This window comes from Cryptomeria japonica, chromosome 7 (assembly GCF_030272615.1).
Source record: "Cryptomeria japonica chromosome 7, Sugi_1.0, whole genome shotgun sequence".
NCBI classification, from domain to species: domain Eukaryota; kingdom Viridiplantae; phylum Streptophyta; class Pinopsida; order Cupressales; family Cupressaceae; genus Cryptomeria; species Cryptomeria japonica.
This window is the reverse complement of record NC_081411.1, coordinates 54254516-54274454: the sequence shown is the minus strand read 5'-3', so window position 1 is coordinate 54274454 and position 19939 is coordinate 54254516. Positions and strand designations below refer to the sequence as shown.

Sequence of the window (19939 nt, the reverse complement as noted above, 5' to 3'; positions counted from 1 at the left end):
CAATCTTCTCGGATGCTCTTGATGCCACTCCGAATGATCCCGCAAAAATACATCCACCCATTTGCCATTCCAAAAGACCCATTGCAGGATATGACCAGAGCGATTGCCAAAAGGATCAAGAGGTGGAAGAGGATCACAGAGAGCATCCTCACGCAAGCTCTGCTTGCACTCAAAGACCCTAAAATGTGATTTTTTGCCCATTTCGCTCTCCTTACCTCAATCAAGTAATGCATTTAGATAGGGGATGTTTGTTATCTATTATATATTTTATTTTTTATTATAAAGGATTTTTTTTTAAATTAATAAAATTTAAGTGATTAATTCTATTGTCTTATTTTTTCTTCCCAATTTTAAACTATTGATTTCAATAATTAGGTGTTTCACTTCATATAGAGAATGCTTGAACATAGTAATTATAATATAATAATTAATACAAATTTTATAGTAAAAATATATATTTTTCTTAAGAGCGTAATCCTAATTTAAGTTAAAAAATTATATAATTATAATTAAAATAATTAAATTTATCTTAAATATAATTACTAATTTTTAGTATAATATTATATTATTTATTGTATTGATATAATATTAATTATAGTTGGTTTTAATAAAATAACTGTTAAAAACTATAAAAGTGAAGATAGACATGTTTTAAATAACTTGATGAAAAAATATTTAAATTTATGACTAAAATTTATAAAATTATTTTATCTATGTTAAAATGATTAAAAAAAATATGATTTTCAAAAAGTATTAAAACATAGATTGATTTTAAAATATATATAAAATATAATTATAAAGAATACATATAATAATTAAGTTTATTTTTTAATAGAAATATTTGTATTTAATTTGATTTGAACTAAATGAAATCCTTATAATTGATTTTATTATCTATATTTTGAGATAAAAAACAATTATTAAAATTGATATGTTTATTTAGAAAAAATATTTTATTTACAATATTATAAATTATTAAAAAAATTTAAAACTACTTAAAATAGACATTTCTATTTTTAGAATACAAATAAATCAAAAAAAAAAACCTAAAAACTCTATCATCCCTAAAAAATTTCTCCTATAACACCAAATTTTTTAAACCAATCATAGTGTAGATAAACAAGTTTTACAATATCTTAAACTTAAAAAACCCAGTATTTTTTTAAGAAAAATTAATAATCATTTTCTATTGGTGCATACTAATTGAATAAAGCAACTTCACTGAATCCAATGATATTGCCTAGGACAAGTACTAATAAGACAGTACTTCAATGCTGGTTTAGTTGAAAAATTTAGTTGAACCTTGGCTAACATGTTTGATTTAAATATAACATACACATTTCCTTTTACTACAATTGGAAGAGGATAAAATAAAATATAGAATCAAATAAATATTATCCAATCTGGCTAGTGGATTTCTCACATGACCCCAACCAATTTTTGTTTTATCTTTTAGGAATTATGGAGATAGATAAGCATTAAATACTAGGGGAAGCATACTGGAAGTCATTATAGCTAATTTTATGCATCCATAGATCCTAAATGGTACATCAAATTTCAATGATTATTTTGTTGTCATCTTCATATGTGGCTTGAAGCAAATACTACTATCACTGAGAGGGGGGGTGCATCAATGACAAAGGATTCAACAAAAATCTAAAACCTTTTAAGTTTATGTCAATAAACCTGATTACATAAAAGTAAGAATCACTTATTCATTATAAGATTTGAGTCTCTAAGTTCTGCAAACTTAAATCACTTATCAAATAGTGAACACAATAGGCACAATTGACAACATAAAATATGAGTGGAAAACCCACTAGGATATAAAAATCACTCTCAAAGAATACATCACTGGCTTACTTAAAATGTCTCACTGACATCTACAATTTGTCTCACTGAAATACACAGTGCATCTCACTAATGCCACAAGAGTTCAAAGTGTTTTTAAAAGAGAAAGAAAGCATATAGAGATGATCCTTTTTTTCTCTACAAAACATAATTCATCTATTGCAGAGTAGAACCTCTTTGATAAGTATGTAACATCAAAATTGAATTCACCATTAGTTTTAATCAAATGCCTTTGCATAGAAATACAAAAAGAACTGTCTTTGTTTCATTAATCTTTTTGTTTTAACCAAGCTATGTCTTCACATTTCCAAACTTCAACCATTCAAGTTCTAATAATAAAAAAATCTAACGTCTCTATCGATCCTAATTTTGTATTTATATCAAGTTGTAACCACCAAATAACTATCTTCGACAGTTCTTTGTAAAGTTCATTAATAAAAACAAACTGGTTGTTAAGGAAACTAATCCATAATTGTCGACATAGATAGCTGCAAGTGTATAATCTAAGAACTAATGAGGATCATACTACCATTCAGATGTCATCCAATCTACATGAAAGATGCCAACTATTCTGTCATTACGGTCCACTATATGTTTGAAAGGAGAGGAACCAAGAAGATGCTCTTTCATTGAATCAAAGAGGATGACTAAAGGAAAAGACACCCAATTGAATACAAAGAAAAACCAAATTACATAGTCCAAAAATCATTTCCCATATTTTCAAGTGAGTATATAGAAAGAGAAGATTAACTCCATATACCCTTCATCATTCTTCATTAACATACCACTCACACACTTGTATGACTAACTCTATATTGCCACTAACAAAAACATCGTCACCACATCCACAAGATTAGCATCATCATTATCAATCATAGGATAATCAATCATCTACACTTCATCAAAATAAAATATGTAGAAAGAGTAAAAGTAGGTTTAGTGAAAACAAATGTTTTTGTCATCAAAATACCCAAAGTTGCAACAATCTCCCCTTGGCATTGATGACATAAAACATACAAACACTTATCCTCCTAATTTTTGACATCAATGGCAGGAACAAAGAGAAAGATTATAGAAAATATCTGGTAAAAAACTAGAGGACATGAGCCAGCTCCATTACAAATTTTCCACCATGATGAGAGAAAGAGTTGTCATCAGAGTAAACCATTTTATGCAAGCTAGAAAAATTGCCTATTTGAACTCCAATCTAAAAATATTGCCAAAGAATTTCAGGAGGAATAACACCACGAGTGTCAAGTTGAGGATTGGAAGAATCACCACTAATCTCAATCTATTTTCAAAAAAAAGAGGACAATGGCTTCAATAAAGGAGATAGAGGAACCTATGGAACATAAATAGAAACAACAGGCCACATGTCAACTACAACATATGCTTCACCAACTCTAAGAGAAAGATCAACCGAACCAGTGGATTGAATGAGGGGATCAAAAAAGGCTTTATAAAATTCTCCATCATGGAAATGGGCAATGGTCTCGAAACTGACATCCATAATAAAGTTAAGACATTTCAGCATTTGATCACTAGTCTTTTGGAAGAGACGGTTACATTACTCCTCCCTAGACTCAGGTAAACATGCACAAACCAGTGCAAAAGACATAATGAATATAGACTAGTAAAAACACTTGCTATGATTCCAAATCTGGGTAAAATTCCTTTAAATAGACAAAAATAGATCTCAAACAAGATATCAAATGCTAAAAATAGTTGCAGACACAAGGAGAATATTTGGAGCAGAATAAGGATTGCACGATCTGCAAACCAAATTGGTAATAAGAATAGCATGAAAAGGTAGACAAGAACAACAAACATACCTTAGAGATTTTTGAAATTAGAAACACCATCATCGAAGAACACCGTGGTAGTAGAAATGTCATTCATGTCTAAAAAAGGTAGTGAAAAGACTTTGTTCATAAAATTGAAATGATAATCCCTGTAGAAACAACAGGGTTCAAATTGGAACTACACATGATGCATGAGGATCTAGATAATTCGAGATGACTTTGTCATTTATTTTATTTTTATTTGAAAATTCTAGGAGATAAAAGACACCAACTCCCCCTGAAAGTATAATCATTAAAAAAGCTTCATGTGATAGCAGAAAGTGATATCACACTGAGTCATTGTCTTAACTTTTCAAAGACTCCCTTGGCCAAGGGTTTAGTGAAAATGTTGGCCACTTGATCTGAAGTGTTAACATAGTGCAAACATACCTCATTTCTCTGAGCCTTTTCACAAAGAAAATGGCAACCTATATCAATATGCTTTGTGTGAGGATGAATCATAGGGTTCTTGGAAATTTTGATTGCACTTGTGTTATCATATAGAATTGGAATAGGTTTGGACACTTCAATCTTCATATCTGCTAATGTTTGTACCATACATAAAAATTGAGTACAACATGAAACTGTAGCTATATATTCTACTTATGTTGTGAATAAAGATATTGAATTATGTTTCTTACTATTCCAGACAACAATTTTTGACCCCAAGAAGAAGGTTGCCCCACTAGCGCTTTTTTATCATCTAAGGATCTAGCCCAATCTACATTTTGTAAAAGCAATAAGAGTAAAATTGTCATCATGAGGATACCAGAGTCCAAAACCCAAAGTTGCTTGGATATACTTGAAAATTCTTTCTACAGTATTGATAGGAGATTGTATTGGGGAGGCTTGAAGCTGAGCAACTAAACATATTGCTTGCATTATATCCAGTCTAAAAGTTCTGAGATATAGAAGACTTCCTATCATATATCTGTATTTTGTTTGATCAACACAAGGTGTATCATCTTCTTTTAGCAATTTAAATCCCACTATCATGGGGGTTGCAACTGAACTACATTCACTATATGAATCTTTTGAAGCATTTCTTTTGCATACTTGTTCTAGCAAAGAAAAATACATTTATGAAGTTGTGTAACCTATAATCCAAGAAAGAAAAAGAGTTCTCCCAACATGGACATTTAAAATTATGATGGCATGATATTAGAAAACATGGTGCACATATCATCACTAGTACCACCAAATATAACCATTTACATAAACTTCAACACTGAGTATATCATCTCTTTCAAATTTAATATAAAGATTGCTATCAACTCCCCCTTTGGTAAACCCATCTTTTAGAAGATGGCCATCTAATCTTGCATACCATGCTCGTGGGGCTTGTTTCAAGCCATATAGAGATTTGTTTAACCTATAGACATGATCTATCTTATCCAAACATTGAAACACTTCAGGTTGTTTCATATATACTTCCTCCTCAGGATGTCCATTCAAGAAAGTTATTTTCACATCCATTTGATAGATCTTAATCTTTTTGTTTACAAAGAATGCTAGGAATACCCATATTGCTTCAATATTTTCTACTAGGGCTAAGGTTTCATCATACTCAATTCCCTCTATTTGTGAATAACCCTTACATACAAGACTATCTTTATTTCTAGCCACTTTACCATTTTCATCAAGTTTATTTCTAAAGACCCATTTTGCACCTATGACATTCTTATTTGGAGGCCTAGGCACTAGCTCCCATGTTTTATTCTTTTTAGTTTGATTAATTTCTTCTTTCATGGATAAAACCTAAGATTCATCTTTATTGGCTTCAGAATAGTTTTTAGGCTCTAATTCAAACAATAAACAAAAATGTGCTTCCTCACCTGACATTGTAGCTCTTCTTGTTAATATACCTTCATCCTTACTTCCAATGATCTGTTCTTGTGGATGATTTTTCAAGAGATTTCTATCGGGTTTTTTGAGAGGTGTTTTTGGTGTTGTTTCAAATTATGTACTTTCTAATTCCTCTTTCTTTGGAAGTATTTCAGATTCAGATTCTGATTCAGCTTCAATATTGTTTAGAAATGTTTCATTAACCTACAGCTTCTCATCCACTTTAACATTAGTACTTTCAACAATTCTCTTAAGAATTTTATTGTAACATCTATATGCTTTACTGTGTGATGAATATCCAAGAAAAACACCTTCTCCGCATCTAGATTCAAAGCTTCTTAGATTGGCATCATCTTTCTTTATATAAAACTTACTACTGAAGATCCTAGAATACTTATCAGAAGTTGACATACCATACCATAATTCATATGGTGTATAGTTTATTTTTACCCTCAATTGGACCCTATTTAGTATGTAAATAACTATATGGACAACTTCTTTCCAATAGACATCAACAATATTAGCTCCATCAAGCATTGTCCTAGCAATTTCTTTAACAGCTATATTTTTTCTTTCTGCTACTCCATTTTTTTTAGAAGTTCTTGATGCAACATATCATCTTTTTATACCATGTAATTCACAATATTGTTCAGACTCATTTCATGTGTACTCCCCTCCTTGATCTGATCTCAAACACTTTATTTTTAAGTTTGATTCATTCTCCACCATCTTCCTAAACACTTTGAACCTATGAAAAGCTTTAGATTTATGTTTAAGAAAAGTCACCCATGTCATCCTAGTATAATCATCTATAAAAAGCATGAAATAGTTTTCTCAATTTAATGATCTTATTCTTGTTGGTCCACATAAATTTGTATGAACAAGCTCCAAAGGTTTAGAAGACGTATGTTCTTTTGGTTTATAGCAGATTCTACTTTGTTTACCACTTTGACAATCTTTACAAACTATATTTTCAGGTTTGCTTAGAGTAGGCATGTCTCTTACATTTTGATTTATGTTGACTTTAACAAGATTGCAAAAGTTTAAGTTCCCTAACCTATTATGCCAAAGCCTACTCTCTTTTATCTGACTCATAAGACAAACATGACTAACATTATCAGTATGAGACACATTATGAAGATGATATACATTACCTGTGGTCATTTTTCCTGTTGCTATGAGTTTTCTTGATTTATTTCTTACTTCATAGCCTTGATAATGAAAAGCAACTTCATGACGACTATCACAAATCTGACTTACACTCAAGAGATTGTATTTCAAGCCATCAACATAACAAACATCATATATAGGAGTTTAATCATTGAGAAAAAGACTTCCAATACCTTTAATTTGAATGGTAGAGTTGTCACCAAATTTGATAGAACCTCTTGTATAATCCTCAAATTTTGTAAACTTTGATTTGTCTCCTATCATGTAGTGAAAACATCCACTATCAAGAATCTAGATATCTTCCTTCTTAGCATGATATGCTACTTTGACAATCATTGAATTTTCAATATTTGGTTTTGATTGAGGTCTCCATTATGTCTGCTATTTGGTCTTCATATCTACATCAGCCTTCGAATAATCTTTATATGTCATTCTTTGTTTTCTTCCATTTTGAAGAGCAGTCCTACAAAATCTATTAGTATGCCCCATTTTATGACAATTAAAGAATCTAACATTATGAAAACAAAGAATTGAATATTGTCTTTGTGAGAACCAGCAGTTTGATGCTTTATGTCCAAACATATTACAAAAGAAACAACAACCATAAAACCGTGACTGAGACTTCCACAAATAATTGGATTTTTGTTGTCATGAAGATCTTGGAATGATATTTCTACTATGTTTACAATTTTGTTGAAGCTGATTTTGAAACATTTTCATGAGATGTGAGTGATTTAGAATTATCTTCTTTCTTTTCTTGAGACCCAAAACTTTCATATAGGATATTTTTGTTGTTGCTATTTAGAATTTGACCAATTTCAAACCCTATACCAGATATGTTGTTGTCTTTCCTCTATGTACTCAAGATATCTTCTAATCTTATTTTATCATATCTTTCAAGTTTTCTTTTTAAAACTATTATCTTTGCTTCCAGTTTTTTACAAGATTCATTTTTACTTGCTAAGTTTTCTTTTGTCTCATCTGCAATTCTTTTTTGCTCATCAATTTTTCTTGTTAAATTGGTTGCTAGTATTTCAAGAGAGTTAAGTTTATTTACGAAAGTTGCAGCTTGATTCTCTTGTAAACAAAGTTTCTTTTTTAACTTTTTTGACTTCTTTAAGAGCACAAATTATCTCACCTTCTAAGTCAAGTTCACTTTATCCTTCAACATCTGACAACACAACATCATTAAGACCCTAATTTCCTGCAAGACATTCAGTAGTCATAAACAAAACTTCAGATTCATCATGCATTGACTCTTCTGTATTACTATCAGTCACATCACCTTTAGCATATAAACTTTTCTTAAGCTTGAGGGGAAACTTTTTCTTTATATTTAAGGTTCTCTGCTTAGAGAAAGATTCTAAATTTTCTTTGTCACTATCATCCAAAGGACAATTTGTAGAAAAGTGACCAAGCTTACCATAATTAAAGCATTTAAAAGTAGTTTCCCTTGTATTTTCCTAACCCCTTTTTGAGTTTCTTTATTCTTCTTCTCAACTTTAAAAGCACTCTCCTTATGAATAGTTTCATCACTACAAGCTCTCATTTCATAAGCAATGAGTATCCCATGAAGATCATCCATAGTCAATGTATTCAAATCCTTAAGTTCCTCTATGGCTGATAACTTAGAATCATATTTAGAGGGAAGAGACCTCATCACCTTTTGGACTATATCCTTATCTTCTATGTCTTCTACTAATCCTCTAATTGCATTGATAGATTCATCAACTCTAACGAAATAATCTGCAACCTTTTCTTCATCATGCATCTTCATTCCTTCAAACTTAGCCCTAAGAGTTTGAATCTTAGCTTGTTTTACTTTATCATTACCATGGTAAATGTTGTTAAGTTTGTCCCAAACTTGTTTCTAGGAACTAAAATGCATTATTTTAACAAATACATCTTTAGACAATCCACATAAGATACCATGCTTGGCATTAGCATCATTTTCATATTCTCTCTTACCATCAGAATCAGTAGGTATACTTTGTGGGATAGTGTATCCATTGACAACAATAGTCCAAACATCCACACCCAAGGAAATTAAATAAGTTTTCATTATTACTTTCCAAAATCATAATTAGTATCATTAAACAAAGGAGCCTTGGAAGAAGAGGAACTTTCTTGAGCCATTTTAAATAGTATTTCACACATAGGATCAACCTAGGTGTTTAAGCCTTTGTACGACAACCTTCTCTAATACCAATTGAAGGGAATACTACTGTCACTTAGATGGAGGGGATGAATCGGTGATGAAGGATTCAATAAAAATTTATAATCTTTTGAGTTTCTGTCAATAAAAGTAATTAAATGAAAGTAAGAATCACTTATTGATTATAAGATTTGAGTCTCTAAGTTTTTCAGACTTGAATCACTTATCAAATAATGAAAACCAAGAATTGAATATTGTCTTTGTGAGAACCAGCAGTTTGATGCTTTATGTCCAAACATATTACAAAAGAAACAACAACCATAAAACCGTGACTAAGACTTCCACAAATAATTGGATTTTTGTTGTCATGAAGATCTTGGAATGATATTTCTACTATGTTTACAATTTTGTTGAAGCTGATTTTGAAACATTTTCATGAGATGTGAGTGATTTAGAATTATCTTCTTTCTTTTCTTGAGACCCAAAACTTTCATATAGGATATTTTTGTTGTTGCTATTTAGAATTTGACCAATTTCAAACCCTATACCAGATATGTTGTTGTCTTTCCTCTGTGTACTCAAGATATCTTCTAATCTTATTTTATCATATCTTTCAAGTTTTCTTTTTAAAACTATTATCTTTGCTTCCAGTTTTTTACAAGATTCATTTTTACTTGCTAAGTTTTCTTTTGTCTCATCTGCAATTCTTTTTTGCTCATCAATTTTTCTTGTTAAATTGGTTGCTAGTATTTCAAGAGAGTTAAGTTTATTTACGAAAGTTGCAGCTTGATTCTCTTGTAAACAAAGTTCCTTTTTTAACTTTTTTGACTTCTTTAAGAGCACAAATTATCTCACCTTCTAAGTCAAGTTCACTTTATCCTTCAACATCTGACAACACAACATCATTAAGACCCTGATTTCCTGCAAGACATTCAGTAGTCATAAACAAAACTTCAGATTCATCATCCATTGACTCTTCTGCATTACTATCAGTCACATCACCTTTAGCATATAAACTTTTCTTAAGCTTGAGGGGAAACTTTTTCTTTATATTTAAGGTTCTCTGCTTAGAGAAAGATTCTAAATTTTCTTTGTCACTATCATCCAAAGGACAATTTGCAGAAAAGTGACCAAGCTTACCATAATTAAAGCATTTAAAAGTAGTTTACCCTTGTATTTTCCTAACCCCTTTTTGAGTTTCTTTATTCTTCTTCTCAACTTTAAAAGCACTCTCCTTATGAATAGTTTCATCACTACAAGCTCTCATTTCATAAGCAATGAGTATCCCATGAAGATCATCCATAGTCAATGTATTCAACTCCTTAAGTTCCTCTATGGCTGATAACTTAGAATCATATTTAGAGGGAAGAGACCTCATCACCTTTTGGACTATATCCTTATCTTCTATGTCTTCTACTAATCCTCTAATTGCATTGATAGATTCATCAACTCTAACGAAATAATCTGCAACCTTTTCTTCATCATGCATCTTCATTCCTTCAAACTTAGCCCTAAGAGTTTGAATCTTAGCTTGTTTTACTTTATCATTACCATGGTAAATGTTGTTAAGTTTGTCCCAAACTTGTTTCTAGGAACTAAAATGCATTATTTTAACAAATACATCTTTAGACAATCCACATAAGATACCATGCTTGGCATTAGCATCATTTTCATATTCTCTCTTACCATCAGAATCAGTAGGTATACTTTGTGGGATAGTGTATCCATTGACAACAATAGTCCAAACATCCACACCCAAGGAAATTAAATAAGTTTTCATTATTACTTTCCAAAATCATAATTAGTATCATTAAACAAAGGAGCCTTGGAAGAAGAGGAACTTTCTTGAGCCATTTTAAATAGTATTTCACACATAGGATCAACCTACGTGTTTAAGCCTTTGTACGACAACCTTCTCTAATACCAATTGAAGGGAATACTACTGTCACTTAGATGGAGGGGATGAATCGGTGATGAAGGATTCAATAAAAATTTATAATCTTTTGAGTTTCTGTCAATAAAAGTAATTAAATGAAAGTTAGAATCACTTATTGATTATAAGATTTGAGTCTCTAAGTTTTTCAGACTTGAATCACTTATCAAATAATGAAAACCAAGAATTGAATATTGTCTTTGTGAGAACCAGCAGTTTGATGCTTTATGTCCAAACATATTACAAAAGAAACAACAACCATAAAACCGTGACTGAGACTTCCACAAATAATTGGATTTTTGTTGTCATGAAGATCTTGGAATGATATTTCTACTATGTTTACAATTTTGTTGAAGCTGATTTTGAAACATTTTCATGAGATGTGAGTGATTTAGAATTATCTTCTTTCTTTTCTTGAGACCCAAAACTTTCATATAGGATATTTTTGTTGTTGCTATTTAGAATTTGACCAATTTCAAACCCTATACCAGATATGTTGTTGTCTTTCCTCTGTGTACTCAAGATATCTTCTAATCTTATTTTATCATATCTTTCAAGTTTTCTTTTTAAAACTATTATCTTTGCTTCCAGTTTTTTACAAGATTCATTTTTACTTGCTAAGTTTTCTTTTGTCTCATCTGCAATTCTTTTTTGCTCATCAATTTTTCTTGTTAAATTGGTTGCTAGTATTTCAAGAGAGTTAAGTTTATTTACGAAAGTTGCAGCTTGATTCTCTTGTAAACAAAGTTCCTTTTTTAACTTTTTTGACTTCTTTAAGAGCACAAATTATCTCACCTTCTAAGTCAACTTCACTTTATCCTTCAACATCTGACAACACAACATCATTAAGACCCTGATTTCCTGCAAGACATTCAGTAGTCATAAACAAAACTTCAGATTCATCATCCATTGACTCTTCTGCATTACTATCAGTCACATCACCTTTAGCATATAAACTTTTCTTAAGCTTGAGGGGAAACTTTTTCTTTATATTTAAGGTTCTCTGCTTAGAGAAAGATTCTAAATTTTCTTTGTCACTATCATCCAAAGGACAATTTGCAGAAAAGTGACCAAGCTTACCATAATTAAAGCATTTAAAAGTAGTTTGCCCTTGTATTTTCCTAACCCCTTTTTGAGTTTCTTTATTCTTCTTCTCAACTTTAAAAGCACTCTCCTTATGAATAGTTTCATCACTACAAGCTCTCATTTCATAAGCAATGAGTATCCCATGAAGATCATCCATAGTCAATGTATTCAACTCCTTAAGTTCCTCTATGGCTGATAACTTAGAATCATATTTAGAGGGAAGAGACCTCATCACCTTTTGGACTATATCCTTATCTTCTATGTCTTCTACTAATCCTCTAATTGCATTGATAGATTCATCAACTCTAACGAAATAATCTGCAACCTTTTCTTCATCATGCATCTTCATTCCTTCAAACTTAGCCCTAAGAGTTTGAATCTTAGCTTGTTTTACTTTATCATTACCATGGTAAATGTTGTTAAGTTTGTCCCAAACTTGTTTCTAGGAACTAAAATGCATTATTTTAACAAATACATCTTTAGACAATCCACATAAGATACCATGCTTGGCATTAGCATCATTTTCATATTCTCTCTTACCATCAGAATCAGTAGGTATACTTTGTGGGATAGTGTATCCATTGACAACAATAGTCCAAACATCCACACCCAAGGAAATTAAATAAGTTTTCATTATTACTTTCCAAAATCATAATTAGTATCATTAAACAAAGGAGCCTTGGAAGAAGAGGAACTTTCTTGAGCCATTTTAAATAGTATTTCACACATAGGATCAACCTAGGTGTTTAAGCCTTTGTACGACAACCTTCTCTAATACCAATTGAAGGGAATACTACTGTCACTTAGATGGAGGGGATGAATCGGTGATGAAGGATTCAATAAAAATTTATAATCTTTTGAGTTTCTGTCAATAAAAGTAATTACATGAAAGTAAGAATCACTTATTGATTATAAGATTTGAGTCTCTAAGTTTTTCAGACTTGAATCACTTATCAAATAATGAAAACCAAGAATTGAATATTGTCTTTGTGAGAACCAGCAGTTTGATGCTTTATGTCCAAACATATTACAAAAGAAACAACAACCATAAAACCGTGACTGAGACTTCCACAAATAATTGGATTTTTGTTGTCATGAAGATCTTGGAATGATATTTCTACTATGTTTACAATTTTGTTGAAGCTGATTTTGAAACATTTTCATGAGATGTGAGTGATTTAGAATTATCTTCTTTCTTTTCTTGAGACCCAAAACTTTCATATAGGATATTTTTGTTGTTGCTATTTAGAATTTGACCAATTTCAAACCCTATACCAGATATGTTGTTGTCTTTCCTCTGTGTACTCAAGATATCTTCTAATCTTATTTTATCATATCTTTCAAGTTTTCTTTTTAAAACTATTATCTTTGCTTCCAGTTTTTTACAAGATTCATTTTTACTTGCTAAGTTTTCTTTTGTCTCATCTGCAATTCTTTTTTGCTCATCAATTTTTCTTGTTAAATTGGTTGCTAGTATTTCAAGAGAGTTAAGTTTATTTACGAAAGTTGCAGCTTGATTCTCTTGTAATCAAAGTTCCTTTTTTAACTTTTTTGACTTCTTTAAGAGCACAAATTATCTCACCTTCTAAGTCAACTTCACTTTATCCTTCAACATCTGACAACACAACATCATTAAGACCCTGATTTCCTGCAAGACATTCAGTAGTCATAAACAAAACTTCAGATTCATCATCCATTGACTCTTCTGTATTACTATCAGTCACATCACCTTTAGCATATAAACTTTTCTTAAGCTTGAGGGGAAACTTTTTCTTTATATTTAAGGTTCTCTGCTTAGAGAAAGATTCTAAATTTTCTTTGTCACTATCATCCAAAGGACAATTTGCAGAAAAGTGACCAAGCTTACCATAATTAAAGCATTTAAAAGTAGTTTGCCCTTGTATTTTCCTAACCCCTTTTTGAGTTTCTTTATTCTTCTTCTCAACTTTAAAAGCACTCTCCTTATGAATAGTTTCATCACTACAAGCTCTCATTTCATAAGCAATGAGTATCCCATGAAGATCATCCATAGTCAATGTATTCAACTCCTTAAGTTCCTCTATGGCTGATAACTTAGAATCATATTTAGAGGGAAGAGACCTCATCACCTTTTGGACTATATCCTTATCTTCTATGTCTTCTACTAATCCTCTAATTGCATTGATAGATTCATCAACTCTAACGAAATAATCTGCAACCTTTTCTTCATCATGCATCTTCATTCCTTCAAACTTAGCCCTAAGAGTTTGAATCTTAGCTTGTTTTACTTTATCATTACCATGGTAAATGTTGTTAAGTTTGTCCCAAACTTGTTTCTAGGAACTAAAATGCATTATTTTAACAACTACATCTTTAGACAATCCACATAAGATACCATGCTTGGCATTAGCATCATTTTCATATTCTCTCTTACCATCAGAATCAGTAGGTATACTTTGTGGGATAGTGTATCCATTGACAACAATAGTCCAAACATCCACACCCAAGGAAATTAAATAAGTTTTCATTATTACTTTCCAAAATCATAATTAGTATCATTAAACAAAGGAGCCTTGGAAGAAGAGGAACTTTCTTGAGCCATTTTAAATAGTATTTCACACATAGGATCAACCTAGGTGTTTAAGCCTTTGTACGACAACCTTCTCTAATACCAATTGAAGGGAATACTACTGTCACTTAGATGGAGGGGATGAATCGGTGATGAAGGATTCAATAAAAATTTATAATCTTTTGAGTTTCTGTCAATAAAAGTAATTACATGAAAGTAAGAATCACTTATTGATTATAAGATTTGAGTCTCTAAGTTTTTCAGACTTGAATCACTTATCAAATAATGAAAACCAAGAATTGAATATTGTCTTTGTGAGAACCAGCAGTTTGATGCTTTATGTCCAAACATATTACAAAAGAAACAACAACCATAAAACCGTGACTGAGACTTCCACAAATAATTGGATTTTTGTTGTCATGAAGATCTTGGAATGATATTTCTACTATGTTTACAATTTTGTTGAAGCTGATTTTGAAACATTTTCATGAGATGTGAGTGATTTAGAATTATCTTCTTTCTTTTCTTGAGACCCAAAACTTTCATATAGGATATTTTTGTTGTTGCTATTTAGAATTTGACCAATTTCAAACCCTATACCAGATATGTTGTTGTCTTTCCTCTGTGTACTCAAGATATCTTCTAATCTTATTTTATCATATCTTTCAAGTTTTCTTTTTAAAACTATTATCTTTGCTTCCAGTTTTTTACAAGATTCATTTTTACTTGCTAAGTTTTCTTTTGTCTCATCTGCAATTCTTTTTTGCTCATCAATTTTTCTTGTTAAATTGGTTGCTAGTATTTCAAGAGAGTTAAGTTTATTTACGAAAGTTGCAGCTTGATTCTCTTGTAAACAAAGTTCCTTTTTTAACTTTTTTGACTTCTTTAAGAGCACAAATTATCTCACCTTCTAAGTCAACTTCACTTTATCCTTCAACATCTGACAACACAACATCATTAAGACCCTGATTTCCTGCAAGACATTCAGTAGTCATAAACAAAAATTCAGATTCATCATCCATTGACTCTTCTGCATTACTATCAGTCACATCACCTTTAGCATATAAACTTTTCTTAAGCTTGAGGGGAAACTTTTTCTTTATATTTAAGGTTCTCTGCTTAGAGAAAGATTCTAAATTTTCTTTGTCACTATCATCCAAAGGACAATTTGCAGAAAAGTGACCAAGCTTACCATAATTAAAGCATTTAAAAGTAGTTTGCCCTTGTATTTTCCTAACCCCTTTTTGAGTTTCTTTATTCTTCTTCTCAACTTTAAAAGCACTCTCCTTATGAATAGTTTCATCACTACAAGCTCTCATTTCATAAGCAATGAGTATCCCATGAAGATCATCCATAGTCAATGTATTCAACTCCTTAAGTTCCTCTATGGCTGATAACTTAGAATCATATTTAGAGGGAAGAGACCTCATCACCTTTTGGACTATATCCTTATCTTCTATGTCTTCTACTAATCCTCTAATTGCATTGATAGATTCATCAACTCTAACGAAATAATCTGCAACCTTTTCTTCATCATGCATCTTCATTCCTTCAAACTTAGCCCTAAGAGTTTGAATCTTAGCTTGTTTTACTTTATCATTACCATGGTAAATGTTGTTAAGTTTGTCCCAAACTTGTTTCTAGGAACTAAAATGCATTATTTTAACAACTACATCTTTAGACAATCCACATAAGATACCATGCTTGGCATTAGCATCATTTTCATATTCTCTCTTACCATCAGAATCAGTAGGTATACTTTGTGGGATAGTGTATCCATTGACAACAATAGTCCAAACATCCACACCCAAGGAAATTAAATAAGTTTTCATTATTACTTTCCAAAATCATAATTAGTATCATTAAACAAAGGAGCCTTGGAAGAAGAGGAACTTTCTTGAGCCATTTTAAATAGTATTTCACACATAGGATCAACCTAGGTGTTTAAGCCTTTGTACGACAACCTTCTCTAATACCAATTGAAGGGAATACTACTGTCACTTAGATGGAGGGGATGAATCGGTGATGAAGGATTCAATAAAAATTTATAATCTTTTGAGTTTCTGTCAATAAAAGTAATTACATGAAAGTAAGAATCACTTATTGATTATAAGATTTGAGTCTCTAAGTTTTTCAGACTTGAATCACTTATCAAATAATGAAAACCAAGAATTGAATATTGTCTTTGTGAGAACCAGCAGTTTGATGCTTTATGTCCAAACATATTACAAAAGAAACAACAACCATAAAACCGTGACTGAGACTTCCACAAATAATTGGATTTTTGTTGTCATGAAGATCTTGGAATGATATTTCTACTATGTTTACAATTTTGTTGAAGCTGATTTTGAAACATTTTCATGAGATGTGAGTGATTTAGAATTATCTTCTTTCTTTTCTTGAGACCCAAAACTTTCATATAGGATATTTTTGTTGTTGCTATTTAGAATTTGACCAATTTCAAACCCTATACCAGATATGTTGTTGTCTTTCCTCTGTGTACTCAAGATATCTTCTAATCTTATTTTATCATATCTTTCAAGTTTTCTTTTTAAAACTATTATCTTTGCTTCCAGTTTTTTACAAGATTCATTTTTACTTGCTAAGTTTTCTTTTGTCTCATCTGCAATTCTTTTTTGCTCATCAATTTTTCTTGTTAAATTGGTTGCTAGTATTTCAAGAGAGTTAAGTTTATTTACGAAAGTTGCAGCTTGATTCTCTTGTAAACAAAGTTCCTTTTTTAACTTTTTTGACTTCTTTAAGAGCACAAATTATCTCACCTTCTAAGTCAACTTCACTTTATCCTTCAACATCTGACAACACAACATCATTAAGACCCTGATTTCCTGCAAGACATTCAGTAGTCATAAACAAAAATTCAGATTCATCATCCATTGACTCTTCTGCATTACTATCAGTCACATCACCTTTAGCATATAAACTTTTCTTAAGCTTGAGGGGAAACTTTTTCTTTATATTTAAGGTTCTCTGCTTAGAGAAAGATTCTAAATTTTCTTTGTCACTATCATCCAAAGGACAATTTGCAGAAAAGTGACCAAGCTTACCATAATTAAAGCATTTAAAAGTAGTTTGCCCTTGTATTTTCCTAACCCCTTTTTGAGTTTCTTTATTCTTCTTCTCAACTTTAAAAGCACTCTCCTTATGAATAGTTTCATCACTACAAGCTCTCATTTCATAAGCAATGAGTATCCCATGAAGATCATCCATAGTCAATGTATTCAACTCCTTAAGTTCCTCTATGGCTGATAACTTAGAATCATATTTAGAGGGAAGAGACCTCATCACCTTTTGGACTATATCCTTATCTTCTATGTCTTCTACTAATCCTCTAATTGCATTGATAGATTCATCAACTCTAACGAAATAATCTGCAACCTTTTCTTCATCATGCATCTTTATTCCTTCAAACTTAGCCCTAAGAGTTTGAATCTTAGCTTGTTTTACTTTATCATTACCATGGTAAATGTTGTTAAGTTTGTCCCAAACTTGTTTCTAGGAACTAAAATGCATTATTTTAACAAGTACATCTTTAGACAATCCACATAAGATACCATGCTTGGCATTAGCATCATTTTCATATTCTCTCTTACCATCAGAATCAGTAGGTATACTTTGTGGGATAGTGTATCCATTGACAACAATAGTCCAAACATCCACACCCAAGGAAATTAAATAAGTTTTCATTATTACTTTCCAAAATCATAATTAGTATCATTAAACAAAGGAGCCTTGGAAGAAGAGGAACTTTCTTGAGCCATTTTAAATAGTATTTCACACATAGGATCAACCTAGGTGTTTAAGCCTTTGTACGACAACCTTCTCTAATACCAATTGAAGGGAATACTACTGTCACTTAGATGGAGGGGATGAATCGGTGATGAAGGATTCAATAAAAATTTATAATCTTTTGAGTTTCTGTCAATAAAAGTAATTACATGAAAGTAAGAATCACTTATTGATTATAAGATTTGAGTCTCTAAGTTTTTCAGACTTGAATCACTTATCAAATAATGAAAACCAAGAATTGAATATTGTCTTTGTGAGAACCAGCAGTTTGATGCTTTATGTCCAAACATATTACAAAAGAAACAACAACCATAAAACCGTGACTGAGACTTCCACAAATAATTGGATTTTTGTTGTCATGAAGATCTTGGAATGATATTTCTACTATGTTTACAATTTTGTTGAAGCTGATTTTGAAACATTTTCCTGAGATGTGAGTGATTTAGAATTATCTTCTTTCTTTTCTTGAGACCCAAAACTTTCATATAGGATATTTTTGTTGTTGCTATTTAGAATTTGACCAATTTCAAACCCTATACCAGATATTTTGTTGTCTTTCCTCTGTGTACTCAAGATATCTTCTAATCTTATTTTATCATATCTTTCAAGTTTTCTTTTTAAAACTATTATCTTTGCTTCCAGTTTTTTACAAGATTCATTTTTACTTGCTAAGTTTTCTTTTGTCTCATCTGCAATTCTTTTTTGCTCATCAATTTTTCTTGTTAAATTGGTTGCTAGTATTTCAAGAGAGTTAAGTTTATTTACGAAAGTTGCAGCTTGATTCTCTTGTAATCAAAGTTCCTTTTTTAACTTTTTTGACTTGTTTAAGAGCACAAATTATCTCACCTTCTAAGTCAACTTCACTTTATCCTTCAACATCTGACAACACAACATCATTAAGACCCTGATTTCCTGCAAGACATTCAGTAGTCATAAACAAAACTTCAGATTCATCATCCATTGACTCTTCTGTATTACTATCAGTCACATCACCTTTAGCATATAAACTTTTCTTAAGCTTGAGGGCAAACTTTTTCTTTATATTTAAGGTTCTCTGCTTAGAGAAAGATTCTAAATTTTCTTTGTCACTATCATCCAAAGGACAATTTGCAGAAAAGTGACCAAGCTTACCATAATTAAAGCATTTAAAAGTAGTTTGCCCTTGTATTTTCCTAACCCCTTTTTGAGTTTCTTTATTCTTCTTCTCAACTTTAAAAGCACTCTCCTTATGAATAGTTTCATCACTACAAGCTCTCATTTCATAAGCAATGAGTATCCCATGAAGATCATCCATAGTCAATGTATTCAACTCCTTAAGTTCCTCTATGGCTGATAACTTAGAATCATATTTAGAGGGAAGAGACCTCATCACCTTTTGGACTATATCCTTATCTTCTATGTCTTCTACTAATCCTCTAATTGCATTGATAGATTCATCAACTCTAACGAAATAATCTGCAACCTTTTCTTCATCATGCATCTTTATTCCTTCAAACTTAGCCCTAAGAGTTTGAATCTTAGCTTGTTTTACTTTATCATTACCATGGTAAATGTTGTTAAGTTTGTCCCAAACTTGTTTCTAGGAACTAAAATGCATTATTTTAACAACTACATCTTTAGACAATCCACATAAGATACCATGCTTGGCATTAGCATCATTTTCATATTCTCTCTTACCATCAGAATCAGTAGGTATACTTTGT

At 31.1% G+C, this 19939-nt stretch overlaps 5 protein-coding genes across 5 annotated transcripts; all 5 read right to left on the bottom strand.

Annotated features, from left to right (window-relative positions):
• Positions 1–11609: 11609 nt before the first annotated feature.
• On the bottom strand, positions 11610–12230 carry LOC131856410 (uncharacterized). Its single transcript, XM_059208189.1, has one exon. The coding sequence runs from the start codon at positions 12228–12230 to the stop codon at positions 11610–11612; it is 621 nt and encodes a 206-aa protein (XP_059064172.1).
• A 1252-nt stretch (positions 12231–13482) lies between these two features.
• LOC131856409 (uncharacterized) lies at positions 13483–14103 on the bottom strand. Its single transcript, XM_059208188.1, has one exon. It carries the CDS (start codon positions 14101–14103, stop codon positions 13483–13485), a length of 621 nt encoding a protein of 206 aa, XP_059064171.1.
• Positions 14104–15355: 1252 nt separating this feature from the next.
• Positions 15356–15976, bottom strand: LOC131856408 (uncharacterized). Its single transcript, XM_059208187.1, has one exon. It carries the CDS (start codon positions 15974–15976, stop codon positions 15356–15358), a length of 621 nt encoding a protein of 206 aa, XP_059064170.1.
• Positions 15977–17228: 1252 nt separating this feature from the next.
• LOC131856407 (uncharacterized) lies at positions 17229–17843 on the bottom strand. Its single transcript, XM_059208186.1, has one exon. It carries the CDS (start codon positions 17841–17843, stop codon positions 17229–17231), a length of 615 nt encoding a protein of 204 aa, XP_059064169.1.
• Positions 17844–19101: 1258 nt separating this feature from the next.
• LOC131856406 (uncharacterized) lies at positions 19102–19716 on the bottom strand. The gene has a single exon (XM_059208185.1). The coding sequence runs from the start codon at positions 19714–19716 to the stop codon at positions 19102–19104; it is 615 nt and encodes a 204-aa protein (XP_059064168.1).
• Between the last annotated feature and the right edge of the window lie 223 nt (positions 19717–19939).

Coding starts and splice junctions, on each gene's coding strand:
- LOC131856408 (XM_059208187.1), bottom strand. CDS start 15,976: ATGAAGATGCATGATGAAGAAAAGGTTGCAGATTATTTCGTTAGAGTT.
- LOC131856410 (XM_059208189.1), bottom strand. CDS start 12,230: ATGAAGATGCATGATGAAGAAAAGGTTGCAGATTATTTCGTTAGAGTT.
- LOC131856407 (XM_059208186.1), bottom strand. CDS start 17,843: ATGCATGATGAAGAAAAGGTTGCAGATTATTTCGTTAGAGTTGATGAA.
- LOC131856409 (XM_059208188.1), bottom strand. CDS start 14,103: ATGAAGATGCATGATGAAGAAAAGGTTGCAGATTATTTCGTTAGAGTT.
- LOC131856406 (XM_059208185.1), bottom strand. CDS start 19,716: ATGCATGATGAAGAAAAGGTTGCAGATTATTTCGTTAGAGTTGATGAA.